Source organism: Oryctolagus cuniculus, chromosome 19 (genome assembly GCF_051225735.1).
Source record: "Oryctolagus cuniculus isolate XC-2025 breed Fujian yellow rabbit chromosome 19, ASM5122573v1, whole genome shotgun sequence".
NCBI classification, from domain to species: domain Eukaryota; kingdom Metazoa; phylum Chordata; class Mammalia; order Lagomorpha; family Leporidae; genus Oryctolagus; species Oryctolagus cuniculus.
In genome coordinates, this window is record NC_142885.1 from 33,796,322 (window position 1) to 33,819,103 (window position 22,782).

The 22,782-nt window shown below is 44.5% G+C and overlaps 2 protein-coding genes across 10 annotated transcripts in view; both read left to right on the forward strand.

Annotated features, from left to right (window-relative positions):
• ZNF713 (zinc finger protein 713) overlaps positions 1-19,802 on the forward strand; it is a 37,502-nt gene extending 17,700 nt beyond the window's left edge. For 4 of the 8 annotated variants that reach the window (XM_051836323.3, XM_017338223.4, XM_089321505.1 and 1 more), the window contains exon 6: positions 9,779-12,859. In XM_051836323.3, coding sequence (XP_051692283.1) covers positions 9,779-10,797 — 1,019 coding nt within the window. In that variant the 3' untranslated portion in view covers positions 10,798-12,859. Of the gene's footprint in view, positions 1-3,014; positions 3,404-6,562; positions 6,688-9,778; positions 12,860-18,521; positions 18,877-19,662 lie in introns of those variants that run through there. The other 4 variants (XR_016226120.1, XM_089321512.1, XM_089321510.1 and 1 more) reach the window with 4 other exon arrangements.
• On the forward strand, positions 18,764-22,546 carry MRPS17 (mitochondrial ribosomal protein S17). Of its 2 annotated transcripts, none has more exons than XM_002722283.6 (3): positions 18,764-18,876; positions 19,663-19,802; positions 22,062-22,546. In XM_002722283.6, the coding sequence occupies exons 2-3, from the start codon at positions 19,680-19,682 to the stop codon at positions 22,329-22,331; spliced, it is 393 nt and encodes a 130-aa protein (XP_002722329.1). In that variant the 5' UTR covers positions 18,764-18,876; positions 19,663-19,679; the 3' UTR covers positions 22,332-22,546. The 2 variants fall into 2 exon arrangements, with proteins under 2 accessions (XP_002722329.1, XP_089177648.1); XM_089321522.1 differs by having other exon boundaries at positions 18,764-18,800.
• The last annotated feature ends 236 nt before the right edge of the window (positions 22,547-22,782 follow it).

Consider the following 22,782-nt stretch of genomic DNA (forward strand, 5'->3'; position numbering starts at 1 on the left):
GCAGCCATTTGGCAAGTGAACCAACAGATGGAAGATCTGTGTGTGTGTGTGTCTCCCTCTATATATAACTTTTTTATTTATTTACTTGTTTATTTTTTTAAGGAATACAGATTTCATAGATACAACTTTAGGAATATAGTTATTCTTCCCACAGTACCCAACCTCCCACCCCTCTTCTTCCTTCCTCTCCCATTTCCAGTCCCATTCTCCATTAAGATTCATTTTCAATTAACTTTGTACACAGAAGATATACTAAGTAAAGATTTCAACAATTTGCATACACACACACACACAAAATGTTTGAGAACTAGTTTTACAGTTAACTCTCAGGGCCGGCGCTGTGGCTCAATACGCTAATCCTCCGCCTGTGGCGCTGGCACACTGGATTCTAGTCCCGGTCAGGGCGCCAGATTCTGTCCCAGTTGCTCCTCTTCCAGTCCAGCTCTCTGCTGTGGCCTGGGAGTGCAGTGGAGGATAGCCCAAGTGCTTGGGCCCTGCACCCTCATGGGAGACCAGGAGAAGCACCTGGCTCCTGGCTTCGGATCAGCACGGTGCGCCTGCTGCAGCGCGCCAGCCACAGCAGCCACTGGGGGGGTGAACCAACGGAAAAAGGAAGACCTTTCTCTCTGTCTCTCTCTCTCTCTCTCACTGTCCACTCTGTCTGTCAAAAAAAAAAAAAAAAGTTAACTATCACAACTCATTGAGGAGAGAGGTCCTGCATGGAGAGTTAGTGCACAGTGACTTCTGTTGTTAATTTAACAGTTAACACTCTTATATATAATGTCAGTGACCACCTGAGGCTCTTGACATGAGCTGCCTAGTCTATGGAAGCCTTTAGAATCTACAAACTCCATCAGTATTTAGACAAGGCCATAAGCAAAGTGGAAGTTCTCCCTTCAGAGAAAAGGACATCTTTCTTCGATGGCCACTTCTTTCCACTGGGTTCTCACTCACAGAGAGCCTTCATGTAGAACTTTTTTGCCACAGTGTCATGGTTTTCCATGCCTGAAATGCTCTCATGGGCTTTTCAGCCAGACCAGGAAGCTTTAAGGGCTGACTCTGAGGTCAGAGTGTTCATTAAAGTAATTGTCATTCTATGAGTCTGCCATGTGGACTGCTTTCCATGTTGGAACATTCTCTCCTTTTTAATTCTGTCTATTAGTATTACCAGACCATTGATCCTATTTGTATGATCCCTTTAACACTTATTCACAAGAATATGTTCACTTTAACACTTAATTTGATCACTTTAACACTTAAGATGGTATTTTTGCCACCCTGCTTAATGGGATTTGGGGGTCCCATGGCAAGTTTTTAAACTGTAGCCTTAGAAATAAGTTTGTAGGAATGTATGCAGAACTATACAGTTTTATAATTACAAACTTCCTCTTTCCTCTCTTATTCCCACTCTTTACTGAGATCCAACCTCAATTGACTTTATTATTATTATTTTTTTTTTTTGACAGGCAGAGTGGACAGTGAGAGAGAGAGAGAAACAGAGAGAAAGGTCTTCCTTTGCTGTTGGTTCACCCTCCAATGGCCGCCATGGCCAGTGCACTGTGGCCGGCACAGCACGCTGATCCGAAGGCAGGAGCCAGGTGCTTCCCTGGTCTCCCATAGGGTGCAGGGCCCAAGCACTTGGCCATCCTCCACTGCACTCCCGGGCCATAGCAGAGAGCTGGCCTGGAAGAGGGGCAACCGGGACAGAATCCAGCGCCCTGACCAAGACTAGAACCCTGTGTGCTGGTGCCACTAGGCGGAGGATTAGCCTGTTGAGCCATGGCGCCGGCCTCAATTGACTTTATACACATATGTTTAACTCTATGTTAAGTAAAGAGTTCAACAAATAGCATGTGGGGAAAAAAAATTCGAAACTGTTCCTCAACAGTCAAGACAAGGGCAGCTCAAGTCATCCCATCTGGAAGTGTCAATTTCACTTCTACAGATTTCATTTTAGGTGCTCTATTCTCACAGATCAGGGAGAACATATGGTATTTGTCCCTTTGGGATTGGCTTATGTCACTAAGTTTCCCCAGTGTTCTCTAATAATTTGATGGTGTTGGGTTGTAGATTTAGATCTTTAATCCATTTTGAGTGGATTTTTGTGTAAGGTGTAAGGTAGGGATCTTACTTCATACTTATTTCACTAAGTATGATGTTTTCCAGATTCATGCATTTTGTTGCAAATGACTGGATTTCATTTTATTAACTGCTATGTGGTATTCTATAATGTGCATATCCCGTAATTTATCCAGTCTTCGATTGATAGTTTGACTTCCTCCTTTCCAATTTGTATCCTTTTGATTTATTCTTCTTGCCTAATGGATCTGGCTAAAACTTGCAGCATTATATGAAATAGCAATGGGGAGAGTGGGCATCCTTGTCTGGTATCACATCTCAGTGGGAATGTTTCCAACTTTCCCCCATTCAATAGGAGCTGGCCATGGGTTTGTCATAAATTGCCTTGATTGTGTTGAGGAGTGTTCCTTCTATATACAATTTGCTTAAAGTTTTCACCTCTCTCTATAACTTGCCTTTCAAATAAATAAATAAATCTTTTTAGAAAATACACAAACGGTATGAACAGTTCTTAGATAAAGGAATACAAGTAGTTTTAACAAATGAAAAAATGTTCACTGTCACTCGTGAAAAAAGAGAAATTAGCTTTTCTTGCTTATGAGATTAGCAAAAAGTCCAAAAGTTTGACAACACACACTTTGGATGAATCCCTGGGAATAAAGCATTCTCATACCTTGTGGGATAAGATGAACCATCAGTAAGCACAAAAGTACCCTAGAATAATTAAGAGGCTCCCTTTCTAGATGCCTTGTTTGGCATTGTAGACTCTGAATAAACAAAAATACAGTCTAGGGTCACACGTTTTTGTAAACATTTCATCAAAATATAGCAAAAGGGGCCACCATTGTGGTGTAGGGAGTAAAGCCACCACCTGTGATGCTGGCATCCCATGTGGGTGCCGGTTTGAGTCAAAGGCTGCTCTACTTCCAATCCAGCTCCTTGCTAATGCACCTGGAAAAGCAGCAGAAGATGGTCCAAGTCCTTGGGACCCTGTACCTGCATGGAAGACCCGGATGAAGTTCCTGGGCTCCCGGCTTCGGCCTGGCCCAGCTCCAGCGGCCATCTGGGGAGTGAATCAGGAGATGGAAGCTAGATCTTGCTCTAGGTCTCCCTTTCTGTATATAACTCTGCCTTTCAAATAACTAAAAATAAGTCTGAAAAAAAGAAACAAAGATAGCTACACTTGTTCTTTTACATATTGTCTATGGCTTTCCCCACACTACAATGGCAGAGTTGAGTAATTGCAACAGAAACCACATGGCCCACAAAGCTTAAAATATTGGCCGGTACCGCGGCTCACTAGGCTAATCCTCCGCCTAGCGGCGCCGGCACCCCAGGTTCTAGTCCCGGTCAGGGCGCCGGATTCTGTCCCGGTTGCCCCTCTTCCAGGCCAGCCCTCTGCTGTGGCCAGGGAGTGCAGTGGAGGATGGCCCAGGTGCTTGGGCCCTGCACCCCATGGGAGACCAGGAAAAGCACCTGGCTCCTGGCTCCTGCCATCGGATCAGCGCGGTGCGCCAGCCGCAGCGCGCCGGCCGTGGCGGCCATTGGAGGGTGAACCAACAGCAAAAGGAAGACCTTTCTCTCTGTCTCTCTCTCTCACTGTCCACTCTGCCTGTCAAAAAAAAATAAAATAAAAAAAATTTACTGTAAAATCTTGCCAGGTCCCCTACTAAGAAGCAATAGTTTTAATTCTTGTTGCTGACTATTTTCATTAAGAAATGCATTTTATCTTAACCCATAAAATCTATATAATCTGTAAAATAGAAACCAACATTTTTCCAAACAATATTTAGCCTTATCAGTAATAGCTGATGAGCTTTGCTTATTTTATACTCTTTTTTTTTAGCCATTCTGTTTTTTAATTTAATTTAATTTAATTTTTGACAGGCAGAGTTAGACAGTGAGAGAGAGAGACAGAGAGGTCTTCCTTTTTTCATTGGTTCACCCCCAAAATGGCTACTACAACCGGCGCGCTGTGCCAATCTGAAGCCAGGAGCCAGGTGCTTCCTCCTGGTCTCCCATGCAGGTGCAGAGCCCAAGCACTTGGGCCATCCTCCACTGCCTTCCCAGGCCACAGCAGAGAGCTGGACTGGAAGAGGAACAACTGGGACAGAATCCAGTGCCCCAACCGGGACTAGAACCTGGGGTGCCGGTGCCACAGACAGAGGATTAGCCTAGTGAGCCACAGCGCCGGCCAGCCATTCTGTTTAATGTAAGTTTGCAGAGCCTTTTAAGAGAACTATTTGGCAATCAAACTAAAAATGAACCATAATGAAGAAGGGGATGGGAGAGGGAGAGGGAGGTGAGATGGGAGTCAGGATGGGAGATGGGTATGGTAGAAATAACCACTATATTCTTAAAGTTGTACATATGAAAAATGCATTCATTAAATAAAAACTTTAAAAAAAGAGAACTATTTGACAGAACCTATCAAAATGTTTAGTATTCAAATCCTGTGACTTTCTGTCTTGAGTTTCTGCCTACCAAATGAAAATCAAAACCCAGTATAAATCACAGCACACGTTTTAAGTTAATAAGAGAGAACTAAAAATCTCATTATTTGCAAGCAGAAAGGATAAATATCTTTTTAAATATTTGTTTCCCTCAGCCTTCCTTCTTCCTTTTCTGTTTTCTTCCTTCTACCTTCTGAACAATTCAATTCAAAGGCACCAGGTGGTGCTGAGCAGGGTGAATTTCTACTTAATGACGTGGGCCTTAGTGCAAAAGATTCTGCATTTGCCCAGTGACATCACAGCGTGCTCAGACTGACCAAGGGGATCTGTGTGTCTCAAAGGTATCCGTCCTTAGATATAAAAGAAGTCAAAGTGCCCCCAGAAGCTTAATTTTGTTAAAGAACCTTCCCTGTAACATTGATCCCGGGAATATGGAGTGAGTGGGGGCAGGTAATGGGCAAATATAATAACCACAGAGAGCCTACAGTACTCTATGCAAATCCCCTGGTTTTCTTCATTTAGAGTCCTCAGGCCTGCGCAACAGTAATGGTGGCCTGATGGAGCCCTGTCGTAAGCTGGAGAGCCTTAGTCTGTCTCTGTGACACAGATACCACATTCACTTCATTTGTGGCTTCAGCAGAAGTTAGACTCCATGGCATTCTCTTGGTGTGGGCAGGGAAGTATGCATGAGGTTGATGAATGAGAAGCCTTTCTTTCTTTCACTTGCTACATTCTTCACTGTCTCAAGGCTGGACACAAAAATCTTAAATATATGACATAATTGGAAGCACACCTTCTAATGTGTTAAATTTTTTTACATTATGAAAATGTGCTGAAGATTTAAATATTTTTAAGTAGAAAAATATAAGTATACTTCCTTTGCTGTTTTTCTTTTTACAATAATGATGTGTGCATATCATGGAAAAGTAAATACTATACCATCCATAATACATCCCTCCCAGACACAATTCAGTCCTCTTCAGTACATGTGGATATACTTAACACATACTTAACACAAATGAGATTATTCTATACGGAAAGCCTTAGGGTCTACTTTTCCACCCACAATTTTATGTATGAATTTGGTGTAGTCAAAGAAAAGGAACACCTTGTTGATTACATAGCCTGATTTTATTGAGCATACTTTAAAAGAGATAGGACTACAGGATTTGTGTGTATGTGTGCCATGCATGTGCATGTGTGTGTGTGTAGTGACTTAGGAAGAATAATTTGGTTTTATTATGCTGAATAGTAAAAATGAAAGAAGAATGTTGAGTGGTTAAGATATCCTTAAAAGGAGGTCCTAAACCTTTTTTGAATCTCGGATTCCTTTGACAGTCTCATGAAAGATATGGTTCTCTCTGAATAAAAATACATGTACTTGTTTAGTTTCGGCAGATGAACAGGTCCTCAGAATCCCAAAATATTTACAGCCCATAAATGTATGGAAAGATGCACATGCAAATTCAAAATTGATTAAACATTGAAACATTGATGAGGCACCACTTTTCACCATCCAGATTGTTAAAACCAGATATTGCCATATCACGTTATGTGAATGTAAATTTGCAGAGCCTTTTAAGAGAACTATTTGGAAATCAAACTAAAGATGAACCATAATGAAGAAGGAGATGGGAGAGGGAGAGGGAGGTGGGATGGGAGTGGGGGTGGGAGCATGGGTATGGGGGAAAGAGCCACTATATTCCTAAAGTTGTACGTATGAAAAATGCATTCATTAAATAAAATCTTAAATAAAAAAGAGAGAGAACTATTTGACAGAGCCTCTCAAAATGTTTAGTATTCAAACCCTGTGACTTTCTGTCTTAATGAAATATTAGCTTGGGTTCATAAGATGTTTAGATAAGGATGTTCATTGTATTGTGTAAAATACCACAATAAAAAACCACACCCTTTCAACAGTAGGAAAATCAATTTTTTTTCAAATAAGATATGCCCTTTTAAAAAGTGCTGAAAATTTAAATATTTTAAGTAGAAAATTATACTTCCTTTGCCATTTTTTCTTTTTACAGTAATGATGTCCTTTTAAAAGGATGAACTAAAAGTGAGTATTTAGTGCAGAAGTTAAAACATTGCTGGGAATGCCCACATCCCATCTTGAAGTGCCTGGGCCCAAGTCCTAGCTCCACAAGTAATTCTGCCTTCCTGCTAATATGCACCCTGGAAAGAGCAAATGATGGCTCAAGTGGCCCAGCCTTGACTTTTGTGGGTTTGTGGAGTGAACCAATGGATGGAAGACCTGTGTGTGTCTTTGCTGTTCAAATGAATGAAAACGAAATATTTTTAAAAGAATGAGATATATCTATGTGTTCTCATTTAGAAAGAATATTAAGTGGGACACAAAGTTACACAGGCTCTGTATATACTATCATCCCTGTTTTGCTTTAAAAGTAAATAAAGGCCGGCGCCGCGGCTCACTAGGCTAATCCTCCGCCTTGCGGCGCTAGCACACCGGGTTCTAGTCCCGGTAGGGGCACCGGATTCTGTCCCGGTTGCCCCTCTTCCAGGCCAGCTCTCTGCTGCGGCCTGGGAGTGCAGTGGAGGATGGCCCAAATGCTTGGGCCCTGCACCCCATGGGAGACCAGGAGAAGTACCTGGCTCCTGCCATCGGATCAGCGCGGTGCGCCGGCCGCAGAGCGCCGACCATGGTGGCCATTGGAGGGTGAACCAATGGCAGAGGAAGACCTTTCTCTCTGTCTCTCTCTCTCTCTCACTGTCCACTCTGCCTGTCAAAAAAAAAAAGTAAATAAGGTACTTTCATGTATATATTTTTGTGTCATAAGGAACGCTTCCTCTTTCCAAGTTGACAGAAGACATCTGTGGACTAAAGGAGATGTGGGGACCCCTCACCCATATCTCCATGAGCATAGGCAGTGGCCTCATGAATTGATTCCCCTCAGCCAGCCAGATCAGGGATTTAAAAACACTTCTAAGGGAGACTTTTGCAAGGAAATTGGAAAGAAGTCTCACAGGGGAGAACTATGTTGTGAGTCCTTAAATCTCTTGTAAAGAAAGAGATAGAAGGAAATGTAAGAGTTGAGTCAACTTAGAGTGATCAGATCACCACCACCCCTACCCCAACCCCTGCTACCACCAACCAGTTTTCCCATGACAGTTCCTAGCATAATTCTTAAAAGTAGCCCTATGTTTACTAGCATGCCCTAACTTAGACATAATTATACAAGTATGACTATCCAGCATCAAGGGTTCCATTCTGATAGCTTTGATTTTAAAACCCATGCATGGTTTCTTCATAGTATGCATTTTCTGTGTACATTTTGAAGACCCCTCATATGGATTTTTGGCATTTTTTGCACCAAATAAACTTACCTTTTAGTCCCATTTTCCACAGATTTGTTGAAGTACCCTTATGTTTCCTGTAGTTGAAAGACCAGGTGACAACCAGCCTCACATCTGAGAAAGCTAAACAGACTCTCACTCAGAAAGTTCAGGGGTCCAAGGACAGCTGACTAGTAAATACAGGGCTCTGGGAATAAGCCAGAAGAGGCTGCTGAGTTGGGCTTAGTCTGCAGTACCCAGATCCGTGGGAACAAGGTTTCATGGATGTTTCCCATGGATCACCCAGCATGATCCCATATCTTGTCCAGTAGAGTTCATGCCCATGATAGAAATGTATCTATGTTGATCATGAAAATGACAAGAGAGAAGGGAGTCCAGCGAGAACCTCCCAAGAAAGTTCCCAACAGTCCATTTTAACCACATGCCAAGCTTCGACTTTGGAACCACCCAGCCATATAAAAGCTGGCTTTTCTCTTAACCTCTCCCCCGGAGCCTCACACAACCCACAGCCCCCAACTCTTGTTAGATAAGAACTAAAACGCATTTGATGAGTGGGGAAGAAACGGGCTAGATAGTTCAATAGGGAAAAACAACAACAATAAAAGAGCAGAGGCAAGAAAGAAACTAACAGGGAGAGAGTGGAGTGAAGGAAGGGGTTAACAGGAAGCAAGTAGAGGGGGAGGCCATATGTGGGCAGGGAGAAGGAAGGAACTGACCCTTCTGTAACAAGTCCAGGGAGAGGAAGGAGTTCGTTTTGTAGTTTTGACTGCTACTTGACTGAACATTTTAATTACCAAATCGACTTAATGTAGCAGTAAGAGTACATGTTACTAAGAAGTAAGGGAAAACCTTGGGACCTGCTGAAATCTTCTAGAAGCTGGGGAAGAAAATTTAAAGAAGAGGTGGGAGACCAAAATGAAATTTTATTTTCATCAGAGTCTATAAGTCATGCTTGTTCAAAATACAATGTATGTTTGAGTGAAAATAGGGGCAACCAGACAAAATGGGCTCCCAGCTATTAGCAATGATTATTTGTAGGGGGAGGGGGGGATTCTTTCTTTATGCATTTCCATGTTATTTTAATATGTTATAAGCAAGTGTCAGCTTTATCATTTTAAACAAAAGATTAAAAACCAGAAGAAATACTTTTTAATAAACAAGGTGGGGCCCGGTGACATGGAGCAGGAGCTAGGCTGCCTCCTGTGATGCCAGCATCCCATATTGGAGCAGCAGTTCAAGTCCAAGCTGCTCTGTGTCAGATCCAGCTCCCTTGCTAATGCACCTGGGAAAGCAGCAGATGATGGTCCCAAGTACCTGGGCCCTTGCCACCCACATGGGAGACCTGGGTGGAATTCCAGGCTCCTGGCTGTGGCGCGGCCTAGCCCCAGCTGTTGTTGCCATTTGAGAAGTAATCATTATCATGCTCACTCGCTCGCTCTCTCTCTCTGTCTCTCTTTCTCCCTGTCTCTCTAACACACACACATACTTCCTTTTCAATAAATAAATAAATCTTTAAAAATGATAAAAGTAGCTAGCCTTAATAATAGAATACCCTCAAATGAAGTTTCTAAAGGCTTGAATTTGGACCTGCCTTTTCTGAGCCGATATTCCCCTAATATCTCCCACCTCAAAATGCAGGTCTGTCTCTGATGCCTCTCCTGTCCATCTCCATTCAACCCTGAGTACTCTTGCATGATCTCCTCTTTTCATGATCACTGGACATATTTTAAAATGTGCCCCCTTGTCCATGCTTCTCATCCTTTTATAGTCTTTGTCCAGGTTATGTGGCTGTATTTGAAAACTTTCAGTGCTACGTGTACCTTGTACACAACATTATCAGTTTCATTTGGTAATTCATTGTCTGACAGTTTGTTCTTTAAAGCAAAGAAAATACAGGAAAGTCTTTCTGTGTTCTGAATGTCTTTTAGATGAGAAGAACAGACCTGAAATCCAAAAGCCCACTCTAAACCAGAATATTTCTGATGAAAATCAAACCAATGACATGATAATGAAGAGACTAACAGGAGGCAGTTTCTGGTTTTCCATCTTAGGAGGATTCTGGGATTTTGATTACCAGTTGGAGTTTAATCAACAAAACCAGCAGAGACATTTGGGGCAAGTATCTTTCACCTACAAAAATATCCCTCAGGAGAGAAGCCTTGAATATAATAAACTTTCAGAAAGCTGTCGTCTGAACTCAGATCTTATTATGCTTCAAAGAATTCCTTCAATTAAAATACCCACCAATTCTGACACACAAGGAAATGGCATCAGACATAACACAGACTTGATTTACTACCAGGGAAACTACATAAGAGAGAACCCTTATGAATATAATGAGTGTGGAAAAATCTTCAATCAGCACATTCTTCTTACTAATCGTCCTCATACAGGAGAGAAGCCCAGAGATTGTGGAAAGGCCCTCAGCCACAGTTCATCTCTTACCCAACCTCAGGTATTCCTCACAGGAGAGAAACCCTACAAGTGTGATGAATGTGGGAAAAGATTCAGCCAGAGAATACATCTTACTCAACATCAGAGAATTCACACCGGAGAAAAGCCTTTCACGTGCAGTGAATGTGGGAAAGCCTTCCGCCAGCATTCATCCTTTACTCAACACTTGAGAATTCACACTGGAGAGAAGCCCTACAAATGTGACCAGTGTGGCAAAGCCTTTAGCCGGATCACATCTCTCACCGAACATCACAGACTCCATACTGGAGAGAAGCCCTATGAATGTGCTTTTTGTAGGAAAGCCTTCAGCCAGAGGACACATCTGAATCAGCATGAGAGAACCCACACAGGAGAGAAACCCTATAAATGTAATGACTGTGGGAAAGCCTTTAGCCAGAGCGCACACCTTAATCAACACAGGAAAATCCATACTCGGGAAAAATGGGAACATAAATGTGAGAAAACATTAAACAGTCCTTCACTTAGCACATAACACATGGTGGAGAAATCACACAAATATGTAATGTAGGACTTTTTTTTATCAGACCTCTTTATCCCATTTAGTATCAAATTATTCATGTCAAGAAAATTTAAAAATAAAATTTTAATACATATATACCAAATAAATACAGATCTCAAACTAGCAAGATATTACATTCCCAGGAGGGGCTATAAATAGCTAAAATAATTTATTTTATAAACCAGATTATATTAGAAGTCATTTCCAGATAGATATATAAAACCTTTTAAAGAAATAAACAGACGTCCAGCGCCGCGGCTCACTAGGCTAATCCTCTGCCTTGCGCTGCCGGCACACCGGGTTCTAGTCCCGGTCGGGGCACCGGATTCTGTCCCGGTTGCCCTTCTTCCAGGCCAGTTCTCTGCTGTGGCCCAGGAGTGCAGTGGAGGATGGCCCAAGTGCTTGGGCCCTGCACCCCATGGAAGACCAGGATAAGCATCTGGCTCCTGCCATCGGATCAGCGCGGTGCACCGGCTACAGCGCACTGGCCGCGGCGGCCATTGGAGGGTGAACCAACGGCAAAAGGAAGACCTTTCTCTCTGTCTCTCTCTCTCTCTCTCTCTCACTGTTCACCCTGCCTGTCAAAAGCAAAAAAAAAAAAAAAAAGTTCGGAAAAGTCTGCTATACCATTCTGTTATTTTAGCCTTAAATTTCCCTGTGGCAAACTGCTGTATTTACAGGTTTTGAATAGAGTTGGATTTTTTTCTTTTGTTTTGTTTTTTATAATGACCAGTGGCTAATAATCCGCATACCGACTTGGACCACTGTGGAAGATTTGAGATAGGGAACTGTACCAGATGGGGAGCTTTGGAGCCATATTGAGGCTAAGAATCAAGGCAAAGCATTACTGCCTCATAGAAACAACTAAGGAAGTAGTTTAATTGGCTTAATAATGTTATTTATTATAACATTTATGTAACACTTTTTTCCAATTTAATGTGGTTCAGTTTGATTTTGATGATTACTGCTTTGACAGAAGTCTTATTTTCCCGTTAGGAAGCATTATGAACAGAAACTGCCATAAGCTATATGCAGCTGCAAGTATGGAGATGCTTTTATATCTTGGCTTCCAGTTTTTTCTTGGAAGTTAAGGTAGGACACAGTTCCCTTGTTTTCTCATCTTTTTCTATTTTTTAAAAGATTTATTTATTTATTTAAAAGTCAGAGTAACACAGAAAGAGAGAAGGAGAGGCAGAGAGAGAGAGGTCTTCCATCCTCTGGTTCACTTCCCAATTGGCCGCAACTGCTGGAGCTGCAACAATCCGAAGGCAGGAGCCAAGAGCTTCTTCCAGGTCTCTCAGGCGAATGCAGGGGTCCAAGGACTTGGGCCATCTTCCACTGCTTTCCCAGGCCAGAGCAGAGAGCTGGATCCGAAGTGGAGCAGCCCGGACTCGAACTGGCATCCATATGGGATGCCAGCACTGCAGGCGGCAGCTTTACCCGCTACACCACAGCGCCAGCCCCTCATCTTTCTTCTAACCTATCTCTTAGCTTGAGACTTCCTGATTTTTCTCCCCTGCAAAAGATTTTGTAGGTCTTGAGTAAAAAGCTGAAGTGATTTAAAGACTCTTAAAACTAAAACACTAAACACCAAGAAAATAATGTAGCAGGTTTGTTTCATCACAGAAGTTAACCTTTTGGGGGCTGGCTTAGCCAGCAGGCATGCATATTAAAAAAGGGCAATGATTAATTATAATTGGTAGTGGTTTTCATCAAAGTTTAATTGTTCAGTTAAAAACAAAACAAAAAAGAAAAAATGTTTCATAAACGGTACCAAGGGCTCCAATATAAGACAATGTATCTCCATGCAGGTTAAAGACAAAAACAATGTGGAATTTTCGGAAGAGAATCAGTAGAATTTGTACAACCCAAGACAAGAAATGTCTGATGAACCACACCAGAGCTGCCCAAGAAGCTTCATCAATTCCTCACACATAGGAATAGTACATTAGAGTCCTATCATATGTTCCTTGGGATCATAAGTTGTTATATTTATGTTAATTGTAGAGTAAACTCACCATCATTTTGGTATGGATTCATTTGCATGTTATCCTTTGTTCTTTCAAATGTTCCAAAGTGTAAACCCTAAATATATTAATTATATCAAAATATGGTGCTTAGAGTAGGGAAGCCACAGAAGTAGCAGTCACTCAAACTCCAGTTTGTTATGGTAGTTCTATCTCAGAAGGCAAAACATTACTTTTTCACATCCAACCAGGTCTTACTGTCCTTTTAGGAGACATATTGATGCTAGATGTAATAACAAATGACTACTAGGGTTTTTCAGACTGAAATTGCATTATAACATAGGTCAATTTATTTCTAATCCAGTGGATGCAAATATGCCTGGAACAGTTCTTTATAGCATTCTGAAGACATTTGGTAAATACATGAACATTAATAAGGTGAAACATTGCTGCAGAACAGGAAGATCTGTGTGAGTATTTCTCAAAACCTCAAAGAGCATTAGAGGACATCATACTGATAGATTCTTTTTTTTTTTTTTTTTTTTTTTTTTTGACAGGCAGAATGGACAGTGAGAGAGAGAGACAGAGAGAAGGGTCTTCCTTTGCCATTGGTTCACCCTCCAATGGCTGCTGCGGCCAGCGCGCTGCGGCCAGCGCACCACGCTGATCTGAAGGCAGGAGCCAGGTGCTTTTCCTGGTCTCCCATAGGGTGCAGGGCCCAAGCACCTGGGCCATTCTCCACTCCACTCCCAGGCCACAGCAGAGAGCTGGCCTGGAAGAGGGGCAACCTGGAAAGAATCCGGTGCCCCGGCTGGGACTAGAACCCGGTGTGCCGGCACCGCTAGGCGGAGGATTAGCCTGTTGAGCTGCGGCGCCGCCCTGATAGATTCTTTTATGTTCAAAAGCATGTGGACATGGAGAAAAATATGAAAAATATGCATAACATTTATGATCAGTGTTCAATTTCTTAATTTACAAAACCAACCAACATTAGGAATTCCTTTATTCACAGATCTGTGACTTACAAAAACAATTTATAAGATCAAGTATTTAATTATATTTATTTACTCTTTTAAAAACACTGGTGTCCAATTTAAACGTATCAAACACTTTATTAAAATCACAAACCTGGGAGCCGGTGCTGTGGCATACCAGGTAAAAGCTGCCACCTGTGGTGCCGGCATCCCATATGGGCGCTGGTTCGTCTCCCGGCTGCTCCACTTCCAATCCAGCTCCCTGCTAATGGCCTGGGAAAGCAGTGAAATGTGACCCAAGTCCTTGGGTCCCTGCATCCGTGTGTGAGACCTGGAAGAAGCTCCTGGCTCCTGGCTTCAGATCAGCTCAGCTCTGGCTGTTGCGGCCACTTGGGGAATGAACCAGTGGATGGAAGTCCCCCCGCCTCCCCCTTGCCCCGAATCTCTATAACTCTGCCTTTCAAATAAATAAGTAAATCTTTTATTTAAAAAAATCACAATCTTGGGATCAGTGTTGTGGCACTGCAGGTTAAGCCGCTGTTTGGGACACTGGCGTTCCATATCTGAGCGCTGATTGGAGTCCCAGCTGCTCTAAGATCCAGCTCCCTGCTAATGTGCCCGTGGAAGCAGCTGAAGATGGCTCCAGTGCCTGGGCTCCTGTCACTGCCACTTACATGGGAGACCCAGAAGGAGTTCCTGGATCCTAGCTTCAGCCTAGGCCAGACCTGGCTGTGCAGCCATTTGAGGAGTGAACCAGCAAATGGAAGAGATTCTCTCTCTCTCTCTCTGCCTTTCAAATAAATAAAATAATAATAAAAATGTAAATAACTTCATTTAAAATTGCTTCCAGGCCGCCTTTGAGGGGCTTACAAATTTCTGTATGACAGCAAACTGCTTGACTCCCTCTTTATACGTTCCTAGGAATGGAGTTGTGTGAAGACCCGTACACAATGTGCCTCTTACAGCTCCGCAAGAAGTGAATGTTCTCCAGAAATCTGTCACTGTCCCCATTTAGCAAGAATAACAACTTCCCTCAGAAATATAAATTAAAATTGAATTGAGGGGGCCTGGTGTTATGGTGCAGCGGGTTAAACCACCACCTAGGACCCTGGCATCCTACATGAGCACTGGTTCAAGTCCTGGCTTCTTCACTTCTGTCCCAGCTCCCTACTAATGCACCTGGGAGAGCAGTGAAAGATGACCAAAGTACTTGGGGACCTGCCACCCGTGTACGAGACCTGAGTGGAGTTCTGGGATCCTAGTTTCAGCCTGACCCAGACCAGGTTGTTGTAGCCATTTGGGGAGTAAACCAGCAGATGCAAGAGATTCATTTCTCTCTCTCTCTCTCTCTCTCTCTCTCTCTCTCTCTCTCCCTCTCCTCCCCAAATAAATAAATCTTAAAAGAAGAAGAAGAAATGTTATAAAGAAATGATTTTCCCTTACCTGGAAAAAGTTCCAGTCCCTCCACACCAAGGGTGAAGGCCTTAAGAATTATTATATGAAATGATCAACCAGGTTGACCAAGGGTCCACTAGTCTGCAGTGCCCTGTAGTTTCTTGCAGAAACTTAAAGTTTCTTGTTGAGAGTCACTTGTGCAACATCAAGACTCTGCTAAACTTGGTAAATTATGTATTTGTAGTACAATCTGAAAGTTTCTTGGAACTGGCATTGTGACATAGCAAGTTAAGCCACTGCCTGCAATGCTGGCCTCCCATACGGGCACCGGTTCATGTCTCAGATGGTCCACTTTGGATCCATCTCCCTGCTAAAGGGCATGGGAAACCACCAGAAGATGGGGCAAGTGCTTAGGTCCCTGCCCACCCACATGGGAAACTGGGATGGAATTCTGGGCTCCTAGTTTGGGCCCAGACCAGCCCTAGTTTTGTGGCCATTTGAGGAGTGATGGAAGATCTCCCTGCCAGTCTGCCTTTCAAATAAGTAAATAAAAAAAAAAATTTTTTTTTGACAGGCAGAGTGGACAGTGAGAGAGAGAGACAGAGAGAAAGGTCTTCCTTTGCCGTTGGTTCACCCTCCAATGGCCACCGCGGCCAGCGCACTGCGACTGGCGCACCGCGCTGATCCAATGGCAGGAGCCAGGTACTTATCCTGGTCTCCCATGGGGTGCAGGGCCGAAGTACTTGGGCCATCCTCCACTGCACTCCCTGGCCACAGCAGAGAGCTGGCCTGGAAGAGGGGCAACCGGGACAGAATCCGGCGCTCGACCGGGACTAGAACCCGGTGTGCCGGCGCCACAAGGCGGAGGATTAGCCTAGTGAGCCGCGGCGCCGGCCGTAAAATTTCTTTTTTTATAAAAATGATCAGCAAGACTTTGATTCTGAACTTATAGCCTCTAAAACTGGGGAAAATAAATTTCTATTGTTTAAACCACCCAGGCTATGGTGTTTTGTTAAGGAATTTGGAGCAGAGTAATACATACTTAATGCTGTTATTGTTATCTATAAGCACAGTACATACACAGATACACACCCCTACCTCCTCTGAGTCCCTTTGCTCCCCAACCCGTGTCCCCGTTTCCATTCCCTCTGAACCAATTTAGGTCCTCATCAAAGCCTGACAGCTTCCCCCCCACTCTTCTGTCTTCAACACACCTACCGGAATGATCCTGAAAACTGGCAAAGCTACTAACCTGTTTTCAAAGGCTCTCTCCTCTCCATCACTTACCAGAAAAAGTTGAGTCCTTAACAAAAAGCGCCTCCTGGGTAGAGGCCTAGCCCTGTCCAGCTCCAGTCCCTCCTCTCTTCTCCCACCTAGATTCTGGCCATGCTAGGCTCTTGGTGAGCACACTCTGAGCTCAGCATCCCTGCAATGCGTTGAGTGCCTTTCACCCACCCCATGTCCCTCTTGTGCTATCTAGTTCCCTCCACTTTGTGTCCTAACCGAAAGTCATAGCGTGCCTTGACCACTAGATGTCCCAACCGGCTGCAAGATTTTCTTGCAAGCTTGAGCTCAGGTTGCTTTGGCCTTGAACATCCCCGCATACTGACAAAGGTGTTAGGTTGTCGCCCAAGAGACAGAAAGCGGCCCAAGCCTGAACCAAAATTTCTTAAAGCCTCATATAAACTGCATACCTTGACCTCCGCTTGCTGTGGACAGCTAAGCAGAGAGCATCCCTTTTGTCTTACTGTTAGTGGCATGGATAAACTGCAAGCCTCTCTAAGTTTCCCCAGTAAATGCTTCAGCTTGGTTGTTTTGGGATTTGGTACTTCTTTCTTGGGAATCTCAACTGGTCCCATCTGACCACAGTTCGGGGTACTCCGTTGTGGAAATTCCCCTGCAGCCACTTTTGGGGGTGACTCTAGCATGGGTTTGACCTCTGGCCTCTAGCTGTGTGGGGAGATGGGGTACAGATTGAGGTGTACTGTATTTATTCAAATCCCCTCTCTCTCCTAAATTTTGACTTTCCTCTCTCAAGGTTATTACTTGTGCCCATTTTAGAATTTTCTTTTTCATCTGTCCCTATTAGGCTATGAGTTTTGAGGCCTTCTATTCATCTTTTTTTCTCTCAGGGCATAGCACAGAGTCTCAGAATGTGTTCCATAAATGTTTGCTCTGTGGATAAATTCTTATTTCCTCAGTCTTCCTTCACCAGTGGCTAAAATGTTCCAATAGTAAAAGATTGACCACATGCATATTTTGGCCCTCAAATTGATCCAGAAACCTACGGTTTGCTGTTGCTTTTAGCAATTCGCAAACAAGAGCCTAATACATTCCCAGTCTTCCCTGTATCTTAGAAATTGTCAGCAGGTAATCTGCTCACAGCCCATCCATTTCCTTCCCAACACACACAATAAGTACAACCCACACCAGGTTGCCCTGCCATCTCACAGACATGAAATACCTAAAATCATAGCAGACACAAAAACCCACAAAGGTTTACCTTCAAAGCAGCTGGAGGAGTGGAAATGATTCAGTTTTTCACCCTAGTATTTAGAAGCTTCCTATGTTTCCATTTTTTATCTTGACACATAATAATAAGGTACAGTATTTTTTTATGTTTATTTGAAAGGCAAAAATGACAGGCAGAGAAGGAGAGACAGGGATCTTCCACCCACAAGCCCAATGCCTGCACCAACCAACCGTAAGGAAAAGTCATTAACTGCTACTGATTTATTTTTTTTTATGTTTATTTATTTGAAAGGCAGAGCAAAAGCCAGAGAGAGAGTCTTCCAACTGCTGGTTCACTCCTCAAATGGCCACAACGGCTAGAGCTGCGCCAATCCGAAGGCAGGAACCAGGAGCTTCTTCCAGGTCTCCCACGAGGGTGCCAGGTCTCCCACTTGGGCCATCTTCTACTGCTGTCCCAGGCGATAGCAGAGAGCTGGATCGGAAGTGGAGCAGCTGGGACTTGAACCGGCGTCCATATGGGATGCCGGTGCTGCAGGTGGCTTTACCCGCTAGCCACAGCAACGGCCCCCTAACTGCTACTGACTTATAGCTAGATAGGAGTTAGTCTGGGGTTCTATTGAGCAGTAGGGTGACTACAATGTTACTGTACTATATATTTCCTTTTTTTTTTTTACTTGAAGGTAAACTGTGAATGTTTTCATCATAAAGAAATACGAAGTATTTGAGGAGATAGATATATCTACCCTGATTGCACATTACACATGTAGCTAACCATTACACGGTACCCCCAAATAACATACAATTGCATGTCTTTAAAATGTTCAAATTTTAAAAATTACAAAATATAAAAATGCCAACATTCCTTAACAAAGTTATTCCTCCTCTCCAGCTGCTTCCTGCCGTTTCAGTGTTTGATGACTGAAAGTTCCTTCGATTTGGAAGGCCTTGTCCAACGTCCGGAAGACCCCCAGAAGAAGAGGCGGGCAGGGCAAGAAAGGAACTACCCCGGGGAAGGAGAGTGGGCGGAGCCCTGCCTTTAACTCCGCCCAAGGCTGGGAGCCCTCGGCCAATGCAAGGCGCTTTCCGGGGCGGGGCCTGCGTGCCTCGTGACGCTATCACGCTACGGCCCGCGCTCGGCGCTTGCGAGTTTACCCGGCAGGACTGAGAGGTGAACGCGGGTCGTTCGTGGCTGCCGCGGAGGGGGATTCCGGGGGCAGGGACGCCGCTGCGGGAGCGCGGTGCGGGTGAGTCCGGTCCTCTGCGCTCAGGGTTGCCCGGGGTGAGGGGGCGGAATCCCCCGCAGCCGACCCCAGGCCCCACGATTTGGACTCAGTATTAAGTGACCCCCAGAGCAGCCCCAAGTCCGGGTCTCCGTCCCTGGGAAGGACCCTCTGCCTAGGGCTTGCTTGCGTGCGAGTAGCCAGGATGTGAGCCTTTAGGGAGAAGCCGCCCAGCGGGATGGAGAGAGAGAGAGACAGAAGGGACGCCACTGCCGGCCAACGTTTACTCGCTCCATTAAGCGTCGTGTACTTAGTTAAATCCTCAAAGCACTCGTATCAGTAGGCCCTGTCGTTAGTCCCATTTTGCAGAAGGGGAAGCTGAGGTTTGAGGCGATTACAGTCAGGGTAGCTAGCGGGCCTTGTGACACAGCGGTCTAAGCTGCCGCGCCAGATGCCTCCATCCCATATCCTGTCGATCCTGCTGATGCGCATCCCAGCAGGCAGCAGACGGAGGCTCAGGTACTTAGGCCCCTGCCTCCCACCTGGGAAGCTGGATGGAGTTCCTGGCTCCTCGCTTCAGCCTGGGGTAACCCTAGCTGTTGTGGGCATTTAGGGAGTGAACCAGCTTATGGAAGATTCCCTCTCCCTCTCCCCCTTTCCCCCTCTCTCTCCTCTTCCTTCTTTCCCCTCCCTCCCTCCCTCTCTAAAATGGTGATTCCAGAAAACCAACAAAACCCCTTAACTCTGCTGACCAAATTCATTCGGTGAGTCCTACCACCAAAATCTTAAACTTTGACATTTGTTTTTCAGGTGACCAAAGCCACATAATGTCAGTAACTCGTTCATCCGTCCATGCCAAATGGATTGTGGGGAAAGTGATTGGGACAGCAATGCAAAAAACTGCCAAAGTGAGGGTGACCAGGCTTGTTCTGGATCCCTACTTACTAAAGGTGAGGTGCTTTCTTGTTTTCAAGTGACACTGATAAATCACTCATTTGTTCTGAGCAGAAAAACATTTCCCTGTTAGTAGAAATGTGATGAGTGTCTGCCGTGAGCCCAGCACCAAGCTGATCTGTGTGTGTAATGTGGTTCTTACTCAGCTTGCTATAAGAGAGCTTAAAGAGACATTTAAGGGGCCGGTGCCGTGGCTTACTTGGTTAATCCTCCGCCTGTGGCGCCAGTATCCCATATGAGCGCCAGGTTCTAGTCCCGGTTGCTCCTCTTCCAGTCCAGCTCTCTGCTGTGGTCTGGGAAGGCAGTGCAGGATGGCCCAAGTGCTTGGGGCCCTGCACCCGCATGGGAGACCAGGAGGAAGCTCCTGGCTTCAGATCGGTGTAGCTCCTGCCGTAGCGGCCATTTTGGGGGTGAACCAACGGAAGGAAGACCTTTCTTTCTGTCTTTCCCTCTCACTGTCTAACTCTATCTGTCAAATAAATAAAAAGAGATATTTAAGCTGAATTTCAGGATTTTTATCCAGAGGGCCAGGTGAGGGAGGACATTCCAGCTGCGGTGAGTAGGTTTTTTTGTTTTGTTTTGTTTTGTTTTTAAGTTTATTTATTTGAAAGTCACAGTTACACAGAGAGAGAAAGGTCTTCCATCTGCTGGTTCACTCCCCAGATGGCCACAACAGCTGGAGCTGCACCAATCCGGAGCCAGGAGCCAGGAGCTTCTTCCTGGTCTCCCACGTGGGTGCAAGGGCCCAAGAGCCTGGGCCATCTGCTGCTGCTTTGCAGGCCATAGCAGAGAGCTGGATTGGAAGTGGAGCAGCCAGGACTCAAGCCTGCACCCATATGGGATGCCAGCACTGCAAGCAGCAGCTTTACCCGCTATGTCACAGTGCCTGCCCTGTGATGAGTAGTTTGTGAAAGTTTAGTTAGCCGTAGTGAAGCAAGACCTTCTAAAAGGAACAGCGAATGGTTTGCCGAGGTTGAGCCCAGGCAGTCGTCCTATATGAACGGCAAGGAGAGTTGGAGCTGGATTATGAAGGGTCTGTGTGTGCTTTCCCTTAAGCAAAGGAAAAACAGGATTAGGGATGATGACTGCAGGTAGGAGGGTGGATGCTCACGGGAAAGCCTAGGATGGAGGTGAGAAGGACCGAACTAAAGTTAGTTAGAGCATGGCAGGCGGAGTGGGGAAAAGATTTCAGGAAGGAACAGAGTTACTGCTTGTTAGATGTGCGAAGAAGGAAGGAACTGGTGCCAAGGGTGGCTTCTGCACTGAGAGTGGGCACACAGGTAGCCTGGAGAGTTAGAGAGAGCAAGATTTTTCCATCTGCTGGTTCACTCCCCTAGAAGACTGTAGCAGCCAGGCTGGGCCAGCCCAAAACTAGGAGCTTGAAACTCCATCCAGGCCTCTCACGTGGGTGCAGGGCCCAAACACTTGGACCACCTTCCTCTGCTTTTTCAGGTGCATTAGCAAGGAGCTGGATCAGAAGTGGAGCAGCCAGGAATAGAACTGTGCACCTGTGTGGGATGCTGGTGTTGCAGGTGGTGGCTTTACCCACTGTGCCACAAAGCCTGCCTCAAAAAATGTTTTTATCATTTGTAGAATGGAAGTACCTGCTTTTCTTGTTACGAAGAAGACTTGCTTTGAGTTGTTATTTGTAACTTATAATACTTTGAGGTGGGCCTAGAGCTAAGTACTTTGTGTGAATTATAATGTTTAAGTCTTTTGATGACTTCGGAGCAGGGATTGGGAACTTTTTTCTGCCAAGGGCCATGTGGATATTTATAACATCTTTCAATCATCAGTCTACAAATTAGCCTGCCGTAGATTTTATTGAATTTCAAGTTCCACCTGCAGTTTCCTTGAGAGGGCCAGACCAAATGATTTCACTGGACTTCTATGGCCCATGGACCAGCCATTCCCCACCTCTGCTTAGGTAACACCAGCTGAACTTGGAGTGCTTGACTCACACGGCTGGTGGAGAAAGTAGCATGCTTGCAAGCTGGAGAAGAGGCTCTAATGGGAAGGAAGCGATTAGTAGGGAGAGAAATGATTAACAGAGCAAGGGTTCTCAGGAGTCGGACAGTTCTGGGACAGTTAACTGTGCGAAAGTCCTTGCTTTTGTTGTAGAAGGCCCCGTAAGTACCTCACATTCCTTTCCCAAGCCCTGGCTTGTTTTCCGGGCACTCCTTTTTCTTGCTGCACACCACATTGCCAGATCACAGGTGGGAGCTACTAACTTCTTCCTCTCCTTCTCTCTACAGTACTTTAATAAGAGAAAAACCTACTTCGCTCACGATGCTCTTCAGCAGTGCACTGTTGGAGATATTGTGCTTCTCAAAGCTTTACCTGTCCCGCGGACAAAGCACGTGAAACATGAACTGGCTGAGATCGTTTTCAAAGTTGGAAGAGTGATAGATCCAGTGACAGGAAAACCCTGTGCAGGCACCACCTACCTGGAGAGTCCAGTCAGTGTGGAAACCACCCCCCTAACCAAAAATCTGGAAGAACTCAATATCTCCTCAACACAGTGAAGGAGGGTTGGAAGGAGGAGCCAAAGGGAAAGACTGACACATTTGCTTTGTGGAAAACGAAATTTGCCTACCTTTCATCACACACCGTCCAGCGTCTGCTGTAGTATTTATGAAATAGCTAAAAGTAAATGAGGTAAAGGGCTTGTTATACCTTTTCGTAAAAGCTTATGATCAAGTTTCAGATTTTAAGTAAAGATACTTTTATGTTATGCTAAGTGTGCCTAGCAACCTGTTGCATTGTTTGACAAGATGTATTATTTTTGGTGGTGTCGTTCAAAGCAATTTTGGGTTTATTTTAAAACTTTTTATTTGGGAGAAGAATACCATTAGATATAAACAAGACCACATTTGGTGAATGTGAATATTTTAAATGGTAGATATTCAAAGTAAATTGAAAAAATAATTTTTTTCTATGATGTTCATAGTTCCAAGGGGAAATAAGCAACCTGCT

Excerpts from the sequence above, each read along its gene's own strand:
- MRPS17 (XM_002722283.6), top strand. The coding sequence starts at position 19,680 with ATGTCAGTAACTCGTTCATCCGTCCATGCCAAATGGATTGTGGGGAAA. Across the intron at positions 19,803-22,061 it reads TGGATCCCTACTTACTAAAG|TACTTTAATAAGAGAAAAAC; the intron begins GTGAGGTGCTTT and ends TTCTCTCTACAG.